At 43.4% G+C, this 19485-nt stretch overlaps 1 protein-coding gene across 2 annotated transcripts; it reads left to right on the forward strand.

Moving 5' to 3' along the window:
* Nucleotides 1–2909: 2909 nt before the first annotated feature.
* On the forward strand, nucleotides 2910–13565 carry BLOC1S6 (biogenesis of lysosomal organelles complex 1 subunit 6). Of its 2 annotated transcripts, XM_075007008.1 has the most exons (5): nucleotides 2910–3112; nucleotides 4289–4433; nucleotides 6493–6580; nucleotides 9377–9463; nucleotides 10846–13565. In XM_075007008.1, the coding sequence occupies exons 1-5, from the start codon at nucleotides 3049–3051 to the stop codon at nucleotides 10963–10965; spliced, it is 504 nt and encodes a 167-aa protein (XP_074863109.1). In that variant the 5' UTR covers nucleotides 2910–3048; the 3' UTR covers nucleotides 10966–13565. The 2 variants fall into 2 exon arrangements, with proteins under 2 accessions (XP_074863109.1, XP_074863110.1); XM_075007009.1 differs by lacking the exon at nucleotides 9377–9463.
* Nucleotides 13566–19485: the final 5920 nt, after the last annotated feature.

A 19485-nucleotide genomic window follows, 5' to 3' on the forward strand; every position in this document is an offset into this window, starting at 1 on the left:
CCAAAAGGTATAAATGAGTGAGAGGCAAGACTCTTGGGCTCACTAGGATCTTATTGTGAAGGAGTGATTTTCAATAGTATATTCAAAGTGATCTCACTCCTGGAAGACTCTCTGCCTGCTCCTGACACACTCTGACACATCCCCTGCAAAGTGCTTTGGAGCTGAAAAGTGTTGTATAAATGCGAAGTACAGTGGTCAAGCTTTGGACGATTTGAAGACTTCAGGTATGTGAAGATTACATAAAACAGAGAATGTGGCAGGAACTGCTAATAGCTTTTCAACCCACAAGAAATGTTGTAAGTGCACCAACCTTATTATGCTAATGAAAATTACAGTGACAACTTGACGTTCCTAATTAGCAATTCATCAATTTCTCAAAAGCATATTCAGTTTTAAGTGCCTGAGAAAGATTTACCTGTTCACTGTCAGTGATTTTATCATACATGATTAGATTAGTGTTCTTCAAATTTTGTTATAACATTGATTCCTTAATACATGGTAGACAAAAATCAAGCCTCTCTTGATGTAAATTGAAAGACTCTCCTGTAGTGGATATTTGTTTGCACTATGTGCAATGGCTAACTGGAGCATTTTCATTTCCTGTGCAGTTATTTGAATGTACTCACAGTTCTGTATAATTCCAATTCAGGAAATCACTTTAATCAAAACAATACCTGAATTAATCCTGGATGGAATTCATCCTTGTGTTGATGTAGGGCAGGATGGGGAACCCCTAACCCATAGTGCAGATCCGGCCCCACAAACACTTTGATCTGGCTCACTGAGGTATTGAGGGAATTCCATTGAATCTGGCCTGGAGGGGGCATGGTTGCTGACCCCACCCCACTTTACCTCACCTGCAATGTGGACACTTCCATGTCCTTGTCCTGCATGTGTGCATATGAGGAGCTTGTGTACAGGTGAGGTGGCTGGAGGGAACAAGCAGCTGCACCACAAGCACTAGAGCCACTTCTGTGCTCCCACCAGCCAGCCAGGCAACAGCAGCTTGAGTGCTCGCTTCCCAGGTGGCAGCAGGGAAAGGCAGGAGCCCCTCCCCCGCCTAGGGTGGCTGCAGCAGGGACCTCAGCAGCTGCTTGCTAAGGTAAGAGGAGCCCCTTGGGGAGTGGAAGGGGAGGGGAGCTCCTGCAATCCCTTCCCATCCAGACCTCACACCCCCAGCCTGCTCCCGTACGTCTGCTCCTGAAGCCCCCTCTCTCCCATACCACCCAGTCTGTAGCCTGCTCATGCATCCTCCCCGCAACCCAGACCCCACATGCCCAGCCTGCTTCTGCAACCCCCTCGGGCCCAGACAACCCCATGCCAGACATCCCCAACTCCCAGCCCACTTCTTGGCAGTCCCCTCCCACAAAAAGAGGCACCTCAGAACATAGGACCATTGTCCATGTCATTAATATAGTGCTTCTGCAGGCAAACAGTCTTCCACTGCATTTGTTGAAAGAGTATTGAGGTCTGAAAGTTCCTAGCTCTTTGGACCTTCCCAGATCACCCTGAATTTGTCTGTGAACCTGACGTGGGGGTCAACCCATCCTTGGATCACAATGAATAACCTTTTTCTGTTTATAAATCAGGTGCCCTAGCTGTACATATGGGGAAAATTATGGGCACTTGGAGTCCATCATTTGCCCCAATACAGTTTGAACCACATGCATGCAAAGCCATGGATAATCTTCTGAGTCTTGTAACCTAGCTAAATAGCACCTTATCAAGGGCATAGCAGACTGGGATGACAATGACTCCATCAGTTGATCTCCCCATGCTAAATTGGTTGGGCACAGACTGGTAATGTTCTTGGGGTACAGGGGAAGCTTCCAGGTGACAGTGGTGATTCGTTATTCCCTAGGGAGCATCACAGGTTGGTCTGTTGTCACTGAAGCTCCATGGTCAGTACCCCACAGATCTCAAAAAAGGCAGATTTCCAGGACAATCTTTTGCCCTGCCAATCCACACTGGTTTCTTGGGCCCTGAACTGCACTGAATGTGTATGTGATCCAGAATTAGTCCTCTTTTACCAAAAAGATCACCATTTCCTGCCTCATACTGCCTTCAGGGCTGCAAGTATCCTCCTGTCAGAGGAGATACTGCTGTAGAATATTTTCATCTGTTCAGTGATGCAACAGACCAACTTCAATGCGGAATTCCTCTAGCTCCAGGCTTTGTAATGCCCAACAAGCAGGCTCCATATGAATCCATCTTATGCCATATAAATGTTTTACATAGAGAAGGTTCATAGAGTTTGCTCCCTTTATCAAGGAAAGAGAGAGGCACGTTTGTTAGACAGCCTCCACCCCAGCACACACATCTATTAGTTACACTGGGTTTGGTAATATATATGATTTTAAATATAAGTGGTTGCAACTGATGACAGAGTGTGTGCTGACATTTGAAAACTGGACCTTCCTCCCAGCCAGCGATCACGTCAACTTCAACTTGACAAACTGTGTCTGAAAACTGCCTTCTCCCTAGGCACAGGCGATACCAGCTCTTAGTGCTGGACCTTGGACCACTCCATCTCCTGTTGCTAAGGGCCCTGTCGTAACAACCAGCACTGTCAGGTGACTTCCTCTATGGGAGCGGGGTCACTTCCGGCCTGGGCCCGCATCTACATCCGGGGTAGTAGGCGGTCGGAACCCAATCTCTGGTTGGGGGGGTGTTTCTGTGGTCAGGAGGGCTCGGAGCCGGGCTGCCCCCTCCCCCCAGTATGTGTTAGACGGGCCCAGCCGCCTCTGCGTTCCCGGGTGTGGGAAACGTCTCTCCCCGTCTGCTTCGCCCTTCCCCCACCGAGCCCCCAGAGTCTCACCGGGGAGCCGCTTCCCGCCGGACACTGGTGGGGGAGTCTGGCCCCCGCCTCGCGCGACTCCGTCCCCTCAGCCAAGTTCCGGGCGCACCCTCCGCTCTCCGGGCGCCGCGAGCGATGGGCTCAGCCGCCGGCTAGAGACAGCGCGGGGAGCCGCGGCGCCCCCTCAGCAGGAGGCAGCGGCTGCTGGCGCTCGCGCTCCTGTCTCGCTCCCTGCCCGCAGCTGGAGCGCCATGGCGCAGCCCGACGGGTTCCTGCTGGAGGCCGCCGCCCCGAGGCCGCTGGCACCCGCGCTGGGTATGTGAGCAACGGCCGCCCGCAGCTCGGCTGCTGCTCGTCAGCATCGCCAGGTCCCCTGGAGTGAAGGCCAAGGCCTTGTTACTCCTGTCTGGATGGGGGGAGGCTTTGGGCCTGGCTCTTCCCTATCTTTTGAGTAGCAAATGGCATGGGAAGCTGCAGTCAACTGGTCCCCTGCCTGTAACTGACCCGCACTCACTTCCTGCCCATGTTTGACTTCTGTAAGGGAAGAGCCTTTGGCATATACTTGAGTCAGAGGGCTGGTGTACACAGTCTACTTTGTAGTTTAAATCCAGGATGAGCCAATGTTTTTATATCAGGCCCCACTTTTTATCCCTGTAATTAGCAGGACCCTCCTAGTTTGTCTCATGTAATCTAAACCAATGTACATTTTGGTTATGTTTATATTAAAAAAAAAAACCCTTTTGGCATGTGTAAGAAAATAAATATGTACAATATAAAATTTCTAGTAATCAGTACGTACAATAAACTCTTTCATATCCAGCAGCCCTGGGACTCAGAGGTAGCCAGATATTTAAATAATGCGGATAATAGAGAGGTATACCTAGGAATTCATAAAATTAAAGAAAAAAGGGTTAGATATTAAACAACCAAAATGCTTGCAAAGTATTTATTTACCAACAACAGTAGTATTGTACAGGGTAAATTTATACTGTATTTGCTGTATATACTTGTATTTACTTTCACAATACTGTACTTATGGAAAACATAACTAAAATTTACTTGTGGTTAAAATACTGGTAATTTGAGAGTTCCAGACAATAGAATGTCAGATATGAAATAGTTTATTGTAAATGTGAACACATATACTTAAAAAAATTAATACATTTCAACATTTTTAATGAAACAGATGAGCTTGAGACCCAGCAGCTGATCATTTCCCCTTAGGAAATTTCATGCCCCCCACTTTGCGTACCCCTGGATTAAATCTCACTCTTCAACTATGGTCCAACATGGTATGATTTGGCAACTGCAGTTTTACAGTGGAGGGAAGTGAAAGGAGCATTTGTTAATGGATGAAGTGTCAGGAATGGCAACTTACACTCCATTGCTGAAACTCCCCACCTTTATTTCAAAATGAAAATATGTTAGTCCTAGCAGATAAACTTATATTAATAGTTCTTAATAGTTTATAGTTGCTGCTTCTTGTTACAGATTCCAGTGAAGCCTCTCCAGATGAGGGGCTAATAGAAGATTTGGCTATTATAGATAAGAAAGCTGTAGAACAACTAACTGAAGGACTGATTTCTCATTATTTACCTGATCTTCAGCGATCAAAACTAGCCCTCCAAGAGCTCACGTAAGCAAACTGAAAAAAGCAACTGTCTAATGCATATTTTCTTCTCTAGATTTTCTTCAGTCCAATCTCCTTGTATGTAAGTAGACTATACTTCTGTGTAGTATGGTTTACTATAAAATACACTTTTCTGTTTTTCGAGTGGAGCACTTTGAACAGTGAGTGTTTATTTGGCAGAATATAAATATAATCTTAAAAGAACCTTTAGTCAGGCATGGAGAAGGGTAGGGAGGGATGAAAGGGACAGTTGCCCCAGGCATGGCTCTTCAAAAGGGCCCTGGGGCTCCCACACAGGAGCAGTGGCAGACAGAGCCCTGGGCCTTTAAATCATTGCTGGAGTGTTATATTGAACAGTCCACATGGCTTTGAGAGCTGGCAGGGGGGGCTGGTGTAGTGCGCTCCTGGTGGCACTCAGGGCGGGCTTTCCCAGCCATGTCCCTTCCACCTAAGGTCCCATCCCTTTCAGGAGCATGGAGGCTCCCTGAACTTGCCCAAGGGCCTGGCAAGTCTGTTGATCCTCCTGCCGCCTGTCATATAACCTACCAGCAGTTGAGATGAAGAACAGTTTTAAAATTAAAGCATTGTAAGCCATGCACCACGTCACAGCAAAAGACACGTCTACTTTCTAAATTCTTTTTTTTGAGAGAGATGTGACCTAGTGCTGTACAACTTTATTTGGAGGAAAAAATCCAGTATTTGCAATGTTCTATTAAACTGGCAATTGCAAGAAAGATTTTTTTAAACATTTTTCTTGCCTGTGTGAACCCCCATCTCCTAAACTCTACTTTCAATTAGTATATATGCTTGTTTGTTTTGTTCTTAATAATGTTCATAAGGTTTCCCTATATGTGTATGGTGGGGTGGGCAAGAATTTTGGATCGGGGACCACTCCAAGAATTTGGTCAAGGGATGCACTCTTCCATGATGGTAATGGAGGAAGTGTGGGGTCTGGGATGGAGCTTTGGGGTAAAGAGTTGGGATGCATGAGGGGGTGTAGGGCCTAGGAGGGAGGTTGGGTGAAGGATAGATTTGTGATGGAGGTAGAGTACTGGGGTGCAGGAGCAGGTGCAGGGCTTTGGGTTATGACTAAGGTCGAGAGGAGTTTGTGATCCCCTGGGCAGAGGTTTGGGGCACAGGGTTTCGAAGGGGAATATAGTGGCAGAGGGTTTGGGTTATTTGGGGAGGTGGGCAGTTGTGCCTGAGGAGGCTTTGGCTGGGAGACACTTACCTGAGTGACTCCTAGCCAGCATCCTAGAAGATTCCCTGCCTTCTATGCCCTGGCAGGCCTCCCAGAGCAAACTGGTTCTGGAGGCCATGTTCATCTGGGAATTGCTGAGAGCCCAGGGGGAAAGGGAAATTTGAGCATTCAGCTCCCATTGTCTGGTAACCAGCCAATGGGAACCGCAAGATTTTGCTGAGGAGGGGGACACAAAAGCCTTCCTCCCTCACTTTCAGGCTCATAGCTGTTCACAGGAAAACAGCCCTGCAGCTAGTTTTTCTGAGCCTTTTGCAGGAGCACAGCAGGTAAGGATTCTGACTGAGGTTCCCGCTGTGTCTGTGGTCTGGGTCTGGCCTGTGGGATGTATTTTGCCCAGCTCTGGTGTATACACTGGTCTAAGTGCTGCTATTTGGGTTTTCCAGAAAATGCTAGCGGATGTCTTGTTGTGCCTGGAATTTTCCAGATAGCACAGAAGAGACTAGTATCAGGAAGAGAAATAGTGCAATTTTTTATAACTTTTTAGTTATGACTCAGTTAAATGTCAGTTTAAAAAAAATCTGCTGACTCCGTTCCTGAATCTACTTCTTCAGGTTTCCTGGTTGTTCGTTATCTACTAATGTGGGGGAGAAAACCTATTTTGTACAAAAGAAAGTTAATCTGAAAAATTGTCTTGGAATATTGATTTATATACAGTTTACACAGGATTTTATCCTCATTAACAACCAATACAAGATTTCAATGAAGACTTGAGCAGTAAGCCTCAAAATTGTTTTAATTTAGCCAACATAGTCTGTTTTACCTGATTTTTTTATGTGTCTTAAAGTCTTTGTATTTTTGTTTCAGACAGAATCAAGCAGTGTTACTAGACACATTAGAGCAAGAAATTTCAAAATTCAAAGAATGTAATTCCATTCTTGATATCAATGCCTTGGTAAGTGTATTCAATTCTGACTTTGCAAATTGTGTAACAAAAATGTGTGTTATGTACATGTATTAGTTTTCATCCCTTGAGAAAATGTTATAAATATACTACTAATAATCACTACATAGGGTGACCATATCTCCCTGTCCCCTGCAGACAGGGAGATATGGGGGGAAGGGTGGCTCCTTCCCGCTCATCCAGGCTCTGGGGAGCCAGGAAGGAGGCAGCAGCCGCCAACCCTCCCCAAGTCCTGGGCTGCAGCAGCGTCCAGCGCTCCCGGGAGCCCTGAGGAAGCAGCAGGGACGGGGCAGCCATGGCGTTTCCCCTCACTACCCCCCACCCTTCTCTGAGCCCCAGGGAAGCAGCCGGGATGGAGCAGCCGCTTCATGCTCCCCCTGCTTCCCTGAGCCCTAGGGAAGAGGAAAGTAGGTTAACCTTTGGGCTCCCTGCTCTCCAGCCAGCAGCTGCTGGCAGAAAATGCAGGACAATTAGTCCCTTTTCTAAAATAAATAGGGACACCTTTTTAGCATCCCAAATATGGGACTGTCCCACCAAAAACTGGATGAGTTGTCACCCTATCATTACATCAATAAGTCTGCTCTTTGTAAATGGAAGACACAACAGAAAGTGCAGCTTTCGAATTGTGCACCACTCGTGGAGACGGGGACCTTTCGAAAGGACCCCCTGGTCTTCGAAAGCCCCTTCTTCCTATCTGGTGTTAGGAAGAAGGGGCTTTTGAAGACTGGGGGTCCTTTTGAAAGATCTCCGTATACACATGCGGCGCGCGATTCGAAAGCTAATGAGGCACTGCATATTCATGGGAACGCCTCATTAGCATATTTTGAACTCACTCATTAACATGCCCCTTTCAAAAGGAAGGGGCTCATGTAGACACAGCTTATAAGTCTAGAAGCCGAAATCAGTACATAAAGATTGTATATGGTATGGAGGCTCCAGAAGCTGCTGTGGGGTGCCCATGATGTCCTACCCCCAGGCTGATGGAAGGATTCTGGTTCACTCTCCACCTTTTGGAGGGGTAGCCGTGTTAGTCTGGATCTGTAACAGCAACGAAGGGTCCTGTGGCACCATGATGATCAACCTCAGCCTGGAACAGTCTACACAGGAGATCCACTTCCTGGACACCACGGTGCTAATACACGATGGCCACATCAATACCACCCTGTACCGTAAACCTACTGACCGCTACGCCTACCTTCACGCCTCCAGCTTCCATCCCAGACACACCACACAATCCATTGTCTACAGTCAAGCACTAAGATATAACCGCATTTGCTCCAACCCCTCTGACAGAGACAAACACGTACAGGATCTCTACCAAGCATTCTTGAAACTGCAATACCCACCTGAGGAAGTGAAAAAACAGATCAGCAGAGCCAGACGTGTGCCACGAAGCCTCTTACTACAGGACAAGCCCAAGAGAGAAACCAACAGAACACCACTCGCCATCACCTACAGTCCTCAGCTAAAACCTCTACAGCGCATCATCAGGGATTTACAACCCATCCTGGACAACGATCCCCCACTTTCACAGGCCTTGGGAGGCAGACCAGTCCTTGCCCACAGACAACCTGGCAACCTGAAGCAAATCCTAACCAGCAACTATACACCGCACCACAGTCACTCTAACTCAGGGACCCATCCATGCAACAAACCTCATTGCCAGCTCTGCCGACATATCTACACCAGCAACACCGTTACAGGACCTAACCAGATCAGCCACACCATCGTGGGTTCATTCAGCTGCACATCTACCAATATAATTTATGCCATCATGTGCCAGCAATGCCCCTCTGCTATATACATCGGACAAACTGGACAGTCTCTATGTAAAAGAATAAACGCACACAAATCAGACATCAGAAATGGCAATATACACAAACCCGTAGGAGAGCACTTCAGTCTCCCAGGCTACACAGTAGTAGACTTAAAAGTAGCTATCCTACAGCAAAGAGATTTCGGGACCAGACTCCAAAGAGAAATTTCTGAGCTACAATTCATCTGCAAATTCGATGCCCTCAGCTCTGGCTTAAACAAAGACTGTGAATGGCTGGCTAAATACAGAAGCAGCTTCCCCTCCCTTGGTGTTCACACCTCCAGATCAACTGCTGGGAGTAAGCCTCACCCTTGCTGACTGAGCTAACCATGTTATCCTCACCCCTGCTCTGGCTTATTTATACCTGGCCCTGCAGATTTCCAAGACCAGCATCTGATGAAGTGAGTCTGTGCTCACGAAAGCTCATGCTCAAAACTTTTCTGTTAGTCTATAAGGTGCCACAGGACCCTTTGTGCACTGGGGACCAGCATCTGGGATATTGAAGGGATATTCCAACAACAACAACAACAACAAATTCAATTGTACTTCATGATTGCCATAATTTAAGGTGACGTGAAGTCAGCTTTGTGTTTGTAAGAGCTACTTCAGGCAATTTAGGCTTGAGAACTAAGTATGGAATCACATAAGAGAGTGAATTTGAGAGTAGCACTTCCTAAGCTTCAGCCTGGTTGGAGTATAAAATGTAAAACTAGTGAGTGTACAAGTAATAAAATACTTTTTTCTGCCTTACATTATAACAGTAATTTGTGCCCTTTGATAACATAATTTTCATAAAATTACTGTATATAAGTGTTTAGAGTTAAGACCTTAAACTATTCAAGCCAATCTCCAACTCACTGGTCTTCAGTGTGTTTTTGAAGTTGCTGTCTTAAGATATAACTTTGTATTCCAGACTGACTAACATTTTGATCCACTGAATCTTATCTTTTAATTGTCTTATGTTTTTAAAGTTTTTGGAAGCTAAACACTATCACAGCAAGTTAGTGAATATTAGAAAAGAGATGATGTTGCTTCATGAAAAGACAACAAAGTTAAAAGTGAGTAGAGTGAGTTTTGGTTCCTCATTTCCGCTACCTGTTGTACAATTTTAATAGCATACTGTCACATACTCTTAGGCTGTGCCTACACTAGCATTGTGCTTTTGAAAGAGGCATGCAAATGAGGAGATTGAAAATGCAAATGAAGTGCAGGTTTACATATCTGGCACCTCATTTGCATATTTTTTCAGGAGAAGAAAAGCCATGTTGACACGGCTTCTTTGAAAGTGAGCCCCATCATCCAAAGAACCTGTCTTCCCCTCAAAATTGGTCCCATAAAGTTTGTTTACAGTCACCAGTCCTGGCTCTCAGGGTATGTCTACACAGCAAAGTTGTTTCAAAATAACAGCTATTATTTTGAAATAACTTTGCTAGTATCTACACAATGCAACTTCTATTTCAAAATAATTTTGAAATAGCGGTTGTCTTATTTCGAAATGGTAAACCTCATTCCATGATGAATTGCGCCTATTTCAAAATAAACCACAGTGCATCCAAGGGCTCTCTTTTGAAATAGGCTCTTTTGCATGTAGACGCTCTGTTTCATAATGGCTGAGGGGTATTTCAAAATGTATTTTGTATGTAGCAGCATTATTTCAAAATAAGCTATTCTGGAAAATCTCTTCTGGAATAGCTTATTTCAAAATAAGGCTGCTGTGTAGACATACCTGCAGTATTCTGTGCTGTTAGTTAGCTCTAATGTACCTTTAAATGTCTTCTAAAAGCCCAGTAAGCAGTGGAAGTGTTGGTAATGCTGCCTGACAATAGTGACCTCCCATGGTCTGGCAAATTCTCTTATTCGGCACTGGTCATGTCCTGAAGGTGCTGGACTAGCGAGGTTCATTACATTAGGAGTTTGTAAATCCCCCTTCTTTGTGTAAACTTGTTTGCCTGGTATTTCCAACTGCATCAAAACTAACCATGGCTGTTCTTAACTTTCACTTAAATTTCCTTATGTTAAAATATAATTGTATACTATTGTCACTGGTGATGTTGAATCACTAAGAAAAGTTAGATGCTGTCTGAAAGGTGAGGCTAAGAATTTCTTCTCCCACTCATCTTTAGAAGGGCATAGCAAGTCTGACTTCATTCAGGTGTTAAATTTTGTCCTTAAGTCCTCTGTGGAGGCAGCGACTTCTGTAGTATATGTGCCTCTGGTATACTTAAAGAGCGTTGATAGTGGGATTTGGAGGAATTCATTTCATCCCTTAGACAGACAATCTTAATATAGGTTTGGTGAAAAGGGCAGGAGAAGAAGATAGAGGGAAGGGTCTGCTGGATTAAGAGGGCCTGAGAAGGTTTTGACAAGATCTGTTATGTATATTGTAAACTTGGAATCTAAACCCCAAAGCACTTCTGACTGATATTTTTTTCTGGTTCAGAAAAGAGCACTCAAACTGCAGCAGAAGAGGCAGAAAGAAGAACTAGAACGAGAACAGCAACGTGAGAAGGAACTTGAAAGAGAGAAACAGTTAACAGCAAAACCAGCTAGAAGGACATGAAAGCTTGAACATACCTCAGCTTGTCCAAATTAATGATTTTTTAATTCTCTGGACTCAGTAAAGCAGAATCTATTATATTGGTGAGCTAAAGTTGTTACTGGGAAAAGAGTCTTTTGTACAGTAGTATGCACTCCAGAATGATGATAATCAGTTGGTAAATTGCCTTTTTTCCATTTCAGCCATTCAGAATGCCTTCTTTTCTAATGCTATGCAGTTTGATATTAATCATAATGTAAATTTAGTTTTGATATTTGTAGGGGAATTTAAACATAATTTTAATTGCATGTCTGTTCATTTCCGTCTTTCTGATGTTTGAAATATTGGCTAAGAAATATTGTATTTCTGTGTATTCTTAGACAAAATGTTGAATGTGGTTTGTGCAATTCTGGGAATTCAGTTATGATCCATGGACATCCCCAGTTCTGTACCCCTCTGAGGCTGCATCAGTTGAAATTTGTTGTCTTGTTGGGGGCCATAGGTCAGAAATATTGGCCTTCTATGCCAAATAGGTATAGTGGAGCTCCCTTCTCTGGTTGCTATATATCTGAGCACAGATGATATTGCTGATCATGTGCGAGAAATGCAAATTATGTCCATATGTTGTGACTTTGGGACTCTTTCCTCTTCCCCCACTTCTCTCACACACAGTCTGAAGAGCCCAGTTTCCAAAGAGCTGGGGAGACTTACACTATGTTTGCTGAAATAAAGAGTCTTCAACCAGTTTTCCTTGTTATCAAATCCTATAACTACATGGTTTGGGATGATCACGTCTGATTACATCCCAAGCCTGACAGCATGAATGTGAAAAACCTGTTAAATTAAGGTGGGCATAACTGATATATGTGCTATTCAAGAGTTATACTATAATGAAATTACCAGCCCTTGTGCTTGCATAAGTGTTGCCTCAGATGACTGTGTTTCAGATCAGTGTGATTGAAACTGAGGTATTGGTTACAGAGGAAGACTATGAAGCCAAGTTAATTATTTTGTTAAACAGATTTCAGTTGATTCTGAAGTGGTAGATTTTGTTGCTTTCTCTGTAGTTAACACTAGTTCAATTTACATCTGTAGGAAGAAAATCCTGCAGTGTAATGTTGTTTCATGCAGTGTACTCATAGACTTAAATGAGAGAATCTGTTTCACATGGTTAAGCTTTTTCACCCGTGTTGGTGGCTAGTACTAAAAAACTGTATCCAGGATATTTTTAAGTAAATGTGAGGAAGGCATTAACTATAAATTCTCCAAATGTATAATTGCTTATAGAATTTGGTACAGCTCCTGTTGAAATGAGTGTATGTTTAACAATATAGATAAACTTTTAACTAGTTCATTTATGCAGTCTGATAAAGTACTTATTTTACATCTGTACCTTTTGAATCTATATTAGTAAAATAAATGTTGTCATTTGAGCTGACATGTTTATCAGAAAGTAAGAAAGATTAAGCATAAATTTCATGTATATAATTTATAAAAATGAATGACAAGACTTTTAAAGGGACACCAACATTTAAATATAATTTTTAAGAAGTAATTTTAAGCACTTCATGTACCTGTGCTTATTCCTCAATATTTATGATGTTACAACCAGATTTTCCAAATGACCTTTTGAAACAGGGAAATATTAAAACTAAATGAAAAGTGCTGGCCCATTCACAGTGTAAAGAGAGGTGGTGAGGGGACAGAACTCTGTATGCAGAAGTTGTAGCAATAATACACCTAAAATTTCAAACAGGGTTTTTTGTTTTTGTTTTTTTTTAAATCAACTTTTATCCTGCAGGAAGATTGTTGCCTATGCTGTGGTGTCTTTTTTTAAAATGTGTTTATCAAAACAAAGTAAAAAAATGCTAACATCTGTTTTTGGAACAGTGTACATTAAATAATTTAAAATATTAATCTCTTTTGTAATTAACTGTATTTCACTAATAGACTTTGCAAATAAACTTTAGTAAGAGCTATTTTTATAATAGGAAACTAGATGCGTTAGTAGCACGTCCATGTCAGAACTCACTTCTTTTGCTAAACTTTATTTTGTTCTCTTGCAGAGAGGAAAAAAATTGTTCAGCCTATGGTAGCTTTTTAATACAGGTGGAACCTCTCTAGCCAAGCACTCTCGGGACCTAACCAATGTTGAGAGAGAGAATTTTCTGAACCACTGGAGGTCAGTGTTGTCTAGCACAGGGTTCTGGAACCTCCGGACCATGGTCTGGGGCCAACACCCCCAGACACTTTTATCCGGCCTGCCGAGGGACTGAGGGGTTCCACTGAATCTGGCCCATGGGGGAGATCACTGGCCCCACTGCACTCCATCTCACCTCCACCCCACTCACATGCATTGCTGATACTTCTGCCTCCTTGTTCTGCACATAGACAGGGTAGAGTCCACGTGCAGGCAAGGTGGCAGGAGAGAGCAGGCGGCAACTCCACAAGCACTAAAGCCACTTCTGTGCCCCCCACCAGGAAGTCAGTCAGCAGTGGCTTGATCCCTTTCCTGCTTGAGTGCTTGCCGCCCAGCACCACCCCAGGCAGCAGGCAGTGGAAGAAGCTTGGGGCTTCCCTGCCGGGGGCAGCTGCAGAAGGGACCCCAGCAGCCACTTGCTAAGGTAAGGGGAGCCCCTTAGGGAGTGGGTGGGGAGGGGAGAACATAAGAACAGCCATACTGGGTCAGACCAAAGGTCCATCTAGCCCAGTATCCTGTCTGCCAACAGTAGCCAATGCCAGGTGCCCCAGAGAAGGTGAACCAAAGACAATGATCAAGTGCTTTGTCTCCTGCCGTCCATCTCCCGCCTTTGACAAAAGGCTAGGCACCATACCTTACCCCTTGCTATTAGCCATCTATGGACCTGACCTCCAAATATTTATCGAGCTCTTTTTTAAACTCTGTTAGAGTCCTGGCCTTCACAGTGTCCTCTGGTAAGGAGTTCCACAGGTTGACTGTGCGCTGTGTGAAGAGCTCCTGTACTTCCCTCCCACCCAGCCCCCATGCCCCAGCCTGCTCCTGTAGCCACCTCTGACCCATATCATTCAACTGCAAGGCCACTCCTGCGCCCTCCCTCCCCCACAGCCTGCTTGTGCACCTCCCTCCTACCCAGACACCTCATGCCCAGGCATTCCCAATTTCGAGCCCACTTCCTGGCAGTCTTCTCCCACACACACAGCCCCCCGACCCCAATTGTAGGGGAGCTCACAACATCTACTAGCCTGCGCCCCTTGAGGCTGTGACACTGCTTCTCAGTTGGAAACCACATCAGTGAAGGGCGTTTTTCTGCTCACTTTTGTTTGCCCCCCCCACTTGATTTTTCTGTGGGTCAGTGGCCCCCAACTCAAAAAAGGTTTCCCATCTCTAGTCTAGCAGCATTGCCAACGTGTCCACTGATAATGGGCTCTTAAAAGACATTTAGGGAGAAACTACAGCTAAAAAAACAGCACAGAACACTGAGAGCCAGGACTGGTGCCTGTAAACAAACTTTTCGGGGCCACAGGAGACTTGGCCACAGCCATGATAAGTGGATATCCAGCTAACTAAAATCATGTCAGACTATGGATGTTACCAGATGAGAGAGTGTTGGATTACAGGGGTCAACCTGTAATTAATTGTTTAAAAGTTTTATCTCTATTGTGCCGAATGGCGACATCCAAACATTGAAATTAATGATTAAGCAATTTACATGGTTCATAATTTGATTAACTTGTCTCCCGTCCAAGAAAGTTAACTTGACGATGCTTTATTGAAGAACCTCTATTCTAGTTGCTGAAAAAAGCAGCAAACAAACAACTGAGACTTCAATAAAAAGAAAAAGAAAAAAAAAGTCATATAGTGCTGTAAATAGAGTCCTTGCCAAAGTTCTCATTTGTGGAATTTAATACAACTTTGGTTATACAGAATTTTTTTTTTAAATATCAGCTACTAGTCAGACCTGTATCTCAGATTCTATAGAGCTGAGAATTATGCCTCACAAAATTGCATCTTCACGGAGAATGTAATATTTTTTTGCCCAGACTTCTGTGAAGTCTCTTTATTAATGAACAGGGTTTTTAAATAAGTCAAACCAATATGACATGGAGAGGCTATCTAACCCAACCATTTTTTCCCTAGAGCTCATCCTTGCAAAACTACAGCTGGGAGAGAAACTGTTTCTTTTTTATAGCAAGTATAATTCTAATCTTTTCCATTATTTTTATGGTAAGAATGTGCATGCTGAAGTGTCTCTTTCCCAGTTGCATCAATGAGGATAATATTACTTGACTACCTCACAGGTGTGTTGTGAGGATTAATGTGTGAAGGACTCTGAACATGTAATTGCATGTGTCTTTAACTTTGCCTAAATACAAAGTTGTACTGATTTTTAACTATTGGTTTCTAAATCAGTAAAACCGCCTATTGTGAATGCAGTTATACTGATTGCTTGTGTACACTAGTGTGTTTTGGTAAAATCTGTACTGATACACACCTTTCATTAGTTCTAAATATATCCCTGCTAGAAGGATGCAACAAATTTAAGAATATTTAAAGAAACAAATACCGTTAGCTTTTTGCTACTTGTTTGTATATAAGGATTGATTTTTATCACTTGCCCCAGTATTCTGCTTGCTTTTTAAGCTGCTGATGCTCATCAAGCATATGTCTTCATTCAGCTATACAGTTTCTCTTTAGCCTTTATGTTCTGAGGATTCCGTACATTTAGGCTACATCTACACAAGATGCCTCTGTTAACAGAAGTTACTGTTGGAAGTGATTTCCCAGCAACACTTGACAGATTGCATCTACACATAAAAGCAAACTGAAAGAGCAGTCCGCTCTGTTGACAGAGAGCAACCAGATTGCTCGGCCCTCAGCAGAACAGCTGACCAGAAACTCTGCAAACAGGGCTGCCCAGTGAACCAAAAGTCCTGTGTGTAGATAAAAGGGCCCCAGAGTGTCTACACTGTTGAGAAGCATTATACCTGAACAGGGAGAGGTACAACGCTGTTAGGAGGTGTGCCAGGTTTTCCCAACAAACTGTTGACAAAGCACATTTTGCATGAAGACACTCTGCAGTTTTTCCCAACAAAAGTCCAGTTTTACCAGGAAAGGCCTTTTGTGTAGATGTAGCCTTAGAGAATATCATCACAGAAGTGAATGATAGATTAAAGTCATTCCCTTAACATTGTCCCTGTTTACCAGTCCCTGGAGTACTCCACCATTCTACATTTTTTGTTTTTTCTCAGTTTCCTTTTACTTCATTTTTAATTCATAACAAGAATTTTGCACTTGGTCATCTACATCTTTTCTTAAAGATGATTATGAAAAATCAGTACTTTTAGAAAATGCAGGTAAATTAGTCTCAACTTATTTCTTAATTACTACTTTGATATAATGTAACATTTGTTTGCAAGATTGCAAATAAATTGTTTAAACAGCTCAGGATTTCAGTATCTGAAAAGATATTTAATTCGTAACACTTCTGTAAACAGATTTTGCTGCTACTTAGTGAGCGTATGCAGCCCTTCAAATCCATTGGTATTTCTTTTGTTAAATAATGTTGGTTCTAACATTGAACAGCTAAGGCGGTAGTCCTGCAAAAAAAAAAATCTGTTTAGGTACTTAGTTTTACCAGTGTAACTTAATTGACTTTGGTGAGTAAAATTAAGCACATGAATAAATCCGCACACCTTCATTGTGTGTGAATGTAAAGCCATAGGAGTGTGTGTAATCAGGTAAGCTAATGGGACTATTTACGCCAGTCTGACCAGTTTTGTAGCGTTTACTTTAGAACCTGATCTTGCAAAACATGTTACAAAATCAAGGAAAGGCAACACAGAGGACAGTAGGATATCTGCTCACAATGCAGTGTGCTTTTGCTGATGCAATGTGAAGTGAGTGGATGCGGACTGCAGAGTATGAGAATATTCTGCCAAAATAGGTTTGTTGTTCTCTAATATGGTGCCACTGTTCTGTTGATGCAATTTTCTAGTGTAAACAAGACCTCAATTATCAATCCATAAAGTTCTGGTTCTTATTGTCACTGTCTAATCTCAGATCCCCTGGCTACAGTACAGGTAATTGGGAAAAGCTGTTTACACATTAGCCATAATAAAGCACCCTTTCTTGTTTTTTTCTCCTTTCTAATGTGGTATCTAAGTTATTCATAGATGTACTAATTCACTCAATTCAAAACAAAGGTCATTCCACAGTACCCATCTTTCAAGTAATACATTCTTGCTGTAAATGACTGGTATTCACTGTTTCTATGAGACATACATCGTGATCGTTTGCCTTTCTTCTGACTCTAGCACCCTCTTGTGGTGCCTTTCAAAGGGTTTCAAGTAGTGATTTTAGAACAAACTTCTAATTGTTGGAGTGTCTCAAACATCATTAATAGGTTCTCTTTTCCATCTTTAGGTGAATTATGTGGCACCATTTGGTCTGAATTTCTGGGACCAGATCCACAAAGATACTCAGGCACCTAAGGCCTTATCTACGCTTTTAGCAACATGTAGGGTACATACAGCTATGCTCCACAATGAAAAACAGCCTGCGTCACGCTGCAGTATGTAGCTACATGCTTCCATAAAAAGTTCTGCCAGGCAGAAGGTAGTGGGAATCTGCCAGCGCCTTTCCCTTTGGCCTCCCCAACCCAGAGCCTTGCCTGGAGTCCTTCACTGCAGTTGGGGAAATGTTTTGGTAGCAGGGATGTTAGACTGCTAAAAATAGCAGTGTAAATAGGGGAGCTACTGCTGGGGCATGCTAAAAGACACAAAAAGTATATACCGAGTGTTCTGATGGTCTGTAGTCTACTCACCAAACCAGTACCTCATTGACGAGGGCTGTTTAAGTCTATGCTAGCTGAGCATGCAGCGTTTGTACTCTTCATGCTACTGTAAGTATAGATCTCTAAGACTCGGTTTTGGCCCCGCAGCAATCCACAGAATTCCTGCTGAGCCTCACAGGCACTAAACTCTGCTAGTGCCCATGGTTCAAAGTGAAAGTTATTTAAGCACTTGCATTTCTGAATGCCTGCACATCTGCCTCCCTTAATGCCTAAATCCTAGAGTGATTCACGAATGAGGGGAAGATAGCTGTTTAGCTGCCTAAGTTGTGGGCAAGACCCCAATCTGACAGGCATGCTCAGAGGCTGCTTGCCAGATTGGATCCCATGTAAAATCTAGCTGAAAGAGGAGGAGAAGACACTGCTCAACTTAACTTTTAGCCCAGTGATCACAGCACTTGCCTAAGCTGAGGGAGACTTGCCTGGGATGTTTCCTTATGAGATGTGGAGGACGAATTTGAATATGAGTTTCCCTCTTATCAAGAGAGTGGTGATAGTAGTAAGCTTCTTCCTCCTACATATTGGTGCATAGGCCATTGACAACCATTCACCAGTGTCCCCTGTCCTGGGCGATCTTTTCCTGTTCTGACCAGGTGTATCCCATCTTTTTAGTGTTTGCTTTCAGGTCACTACGCCAGGTGTTTCTTGGGTGCATTCTTTTCCTTTTTGCCTGCGAGTTCCAACTTCAGGCTTGCCTTTTGATTATGGTGGTTGGTTTTCTGAGTGTATGTCCAATCTATTGCCATCTTCTCTTCCTGATTTCTTCTTTGGCAGAAAGTTGGTGAGTCAGTTGCCACAGGTCTTCGTTGTTAATGGAGTATGGCACTGGATCTGGAGGATTTTATGGAGGCAGTTATTGATAAATGTCTGGTTTTTTTGAAAGTCATCTTTGTTGTTCTCCATGTTTCTGCTCCATACAGGAATACTGATTTGACATTGGAGTTGAAAAACCTGATCTTAGTCTGAGTTCTGATCTGCTTAAAGATTGGGCTATGGGATATTCTGATGTAAGGCTCCCTCATTGGCTCCTGTTCCACTGTGGATAAATGATGGAGCAGGGAGCTGGACCCAGGGTCTTCCACTACCCAGAAGATATCCTAACCACTGGACTACTGAATCAGTCTTGCTTTCTGGCCCAATGACTGTTTCAGTGTAAGTAAAATACTTAAATTGTCATTGAGCCAGAGAGCAAGACTGATTAGGTAATCCAGTGGTTAGGGCATTCCCTGGCTAGTGACGGATAGTGGTCCAGTCCCCTCCAAATTGATAATACTGTACGTAAGAAGGGGGGGAAAACATATATACAAAATGTGGAATAACTGGCAAAGCAGAAGTACTGCTGAAAAGGATCTGAGGGCATACAGTGGATCACAAAATGGCTAGGAAGCAACAAAGCAATTACCGGGCTGGTTAATGTTATTCTGGAGGGTATTCATAAATGATTGCATGTAAGAAATCCTACTGGGATCGGAGGAGTGGGTGGTGCATATAAGAAACGGAAGGGAAGTATCTTGCTTTATTCAGTACTCTGGTGGAGTACTCGGTCCAGTTCGGTGCACCACACTGGACAAGTCAAGAAGGAGTTCCTTTGGAAGTCAGTGGAATTTTACAGGATTTGGCAAAATCTAAAGAATTTGGTCTGGAGACTTGTGTCCAGTCCTGGTAACACTTTAGGAAAGATGTAGTCACACTAGAGAAGAGCATCCAAAATGAT

Source organism: Carettochelys insculpta, chromosome 12 (genome assembly GCF_033958435.1).
Source record: "Carettochelys insculpta isolate YL-2023 chromosome 12, ASM3395843v1, whole genome shotgun sequence".
Lineage (NCBI taxonomy): Eukaryota > Metazoa > Chordata > Testudines > Carettochelyidae > Carettochelys > Carettochelys insculpta.

Coding starts and splice junctions, on each gene's coding strand:
- BLOC1S6 (XM_075007008.1), top strand. CDS start 3,049: ATGGCGCAGCCCGACGGGTTCCTGCTGGAGGCCGCCGCCCCGAGGCCG. Junction 3,113..4,288: donor GCCGCTGGCACCCGCGCTGG/GTATGTGAGCAA, acceptor TTCTTGTTACAG/ATTCCAGTGAAGCCTCTCCA. Junction 6,581..9,376: donor TTCTTGATATCAATGCCTTG/GTAAGTGTATTC, acceptor ATGTTTTTAAAG/TTTTTGGAAGCTAAACACTA.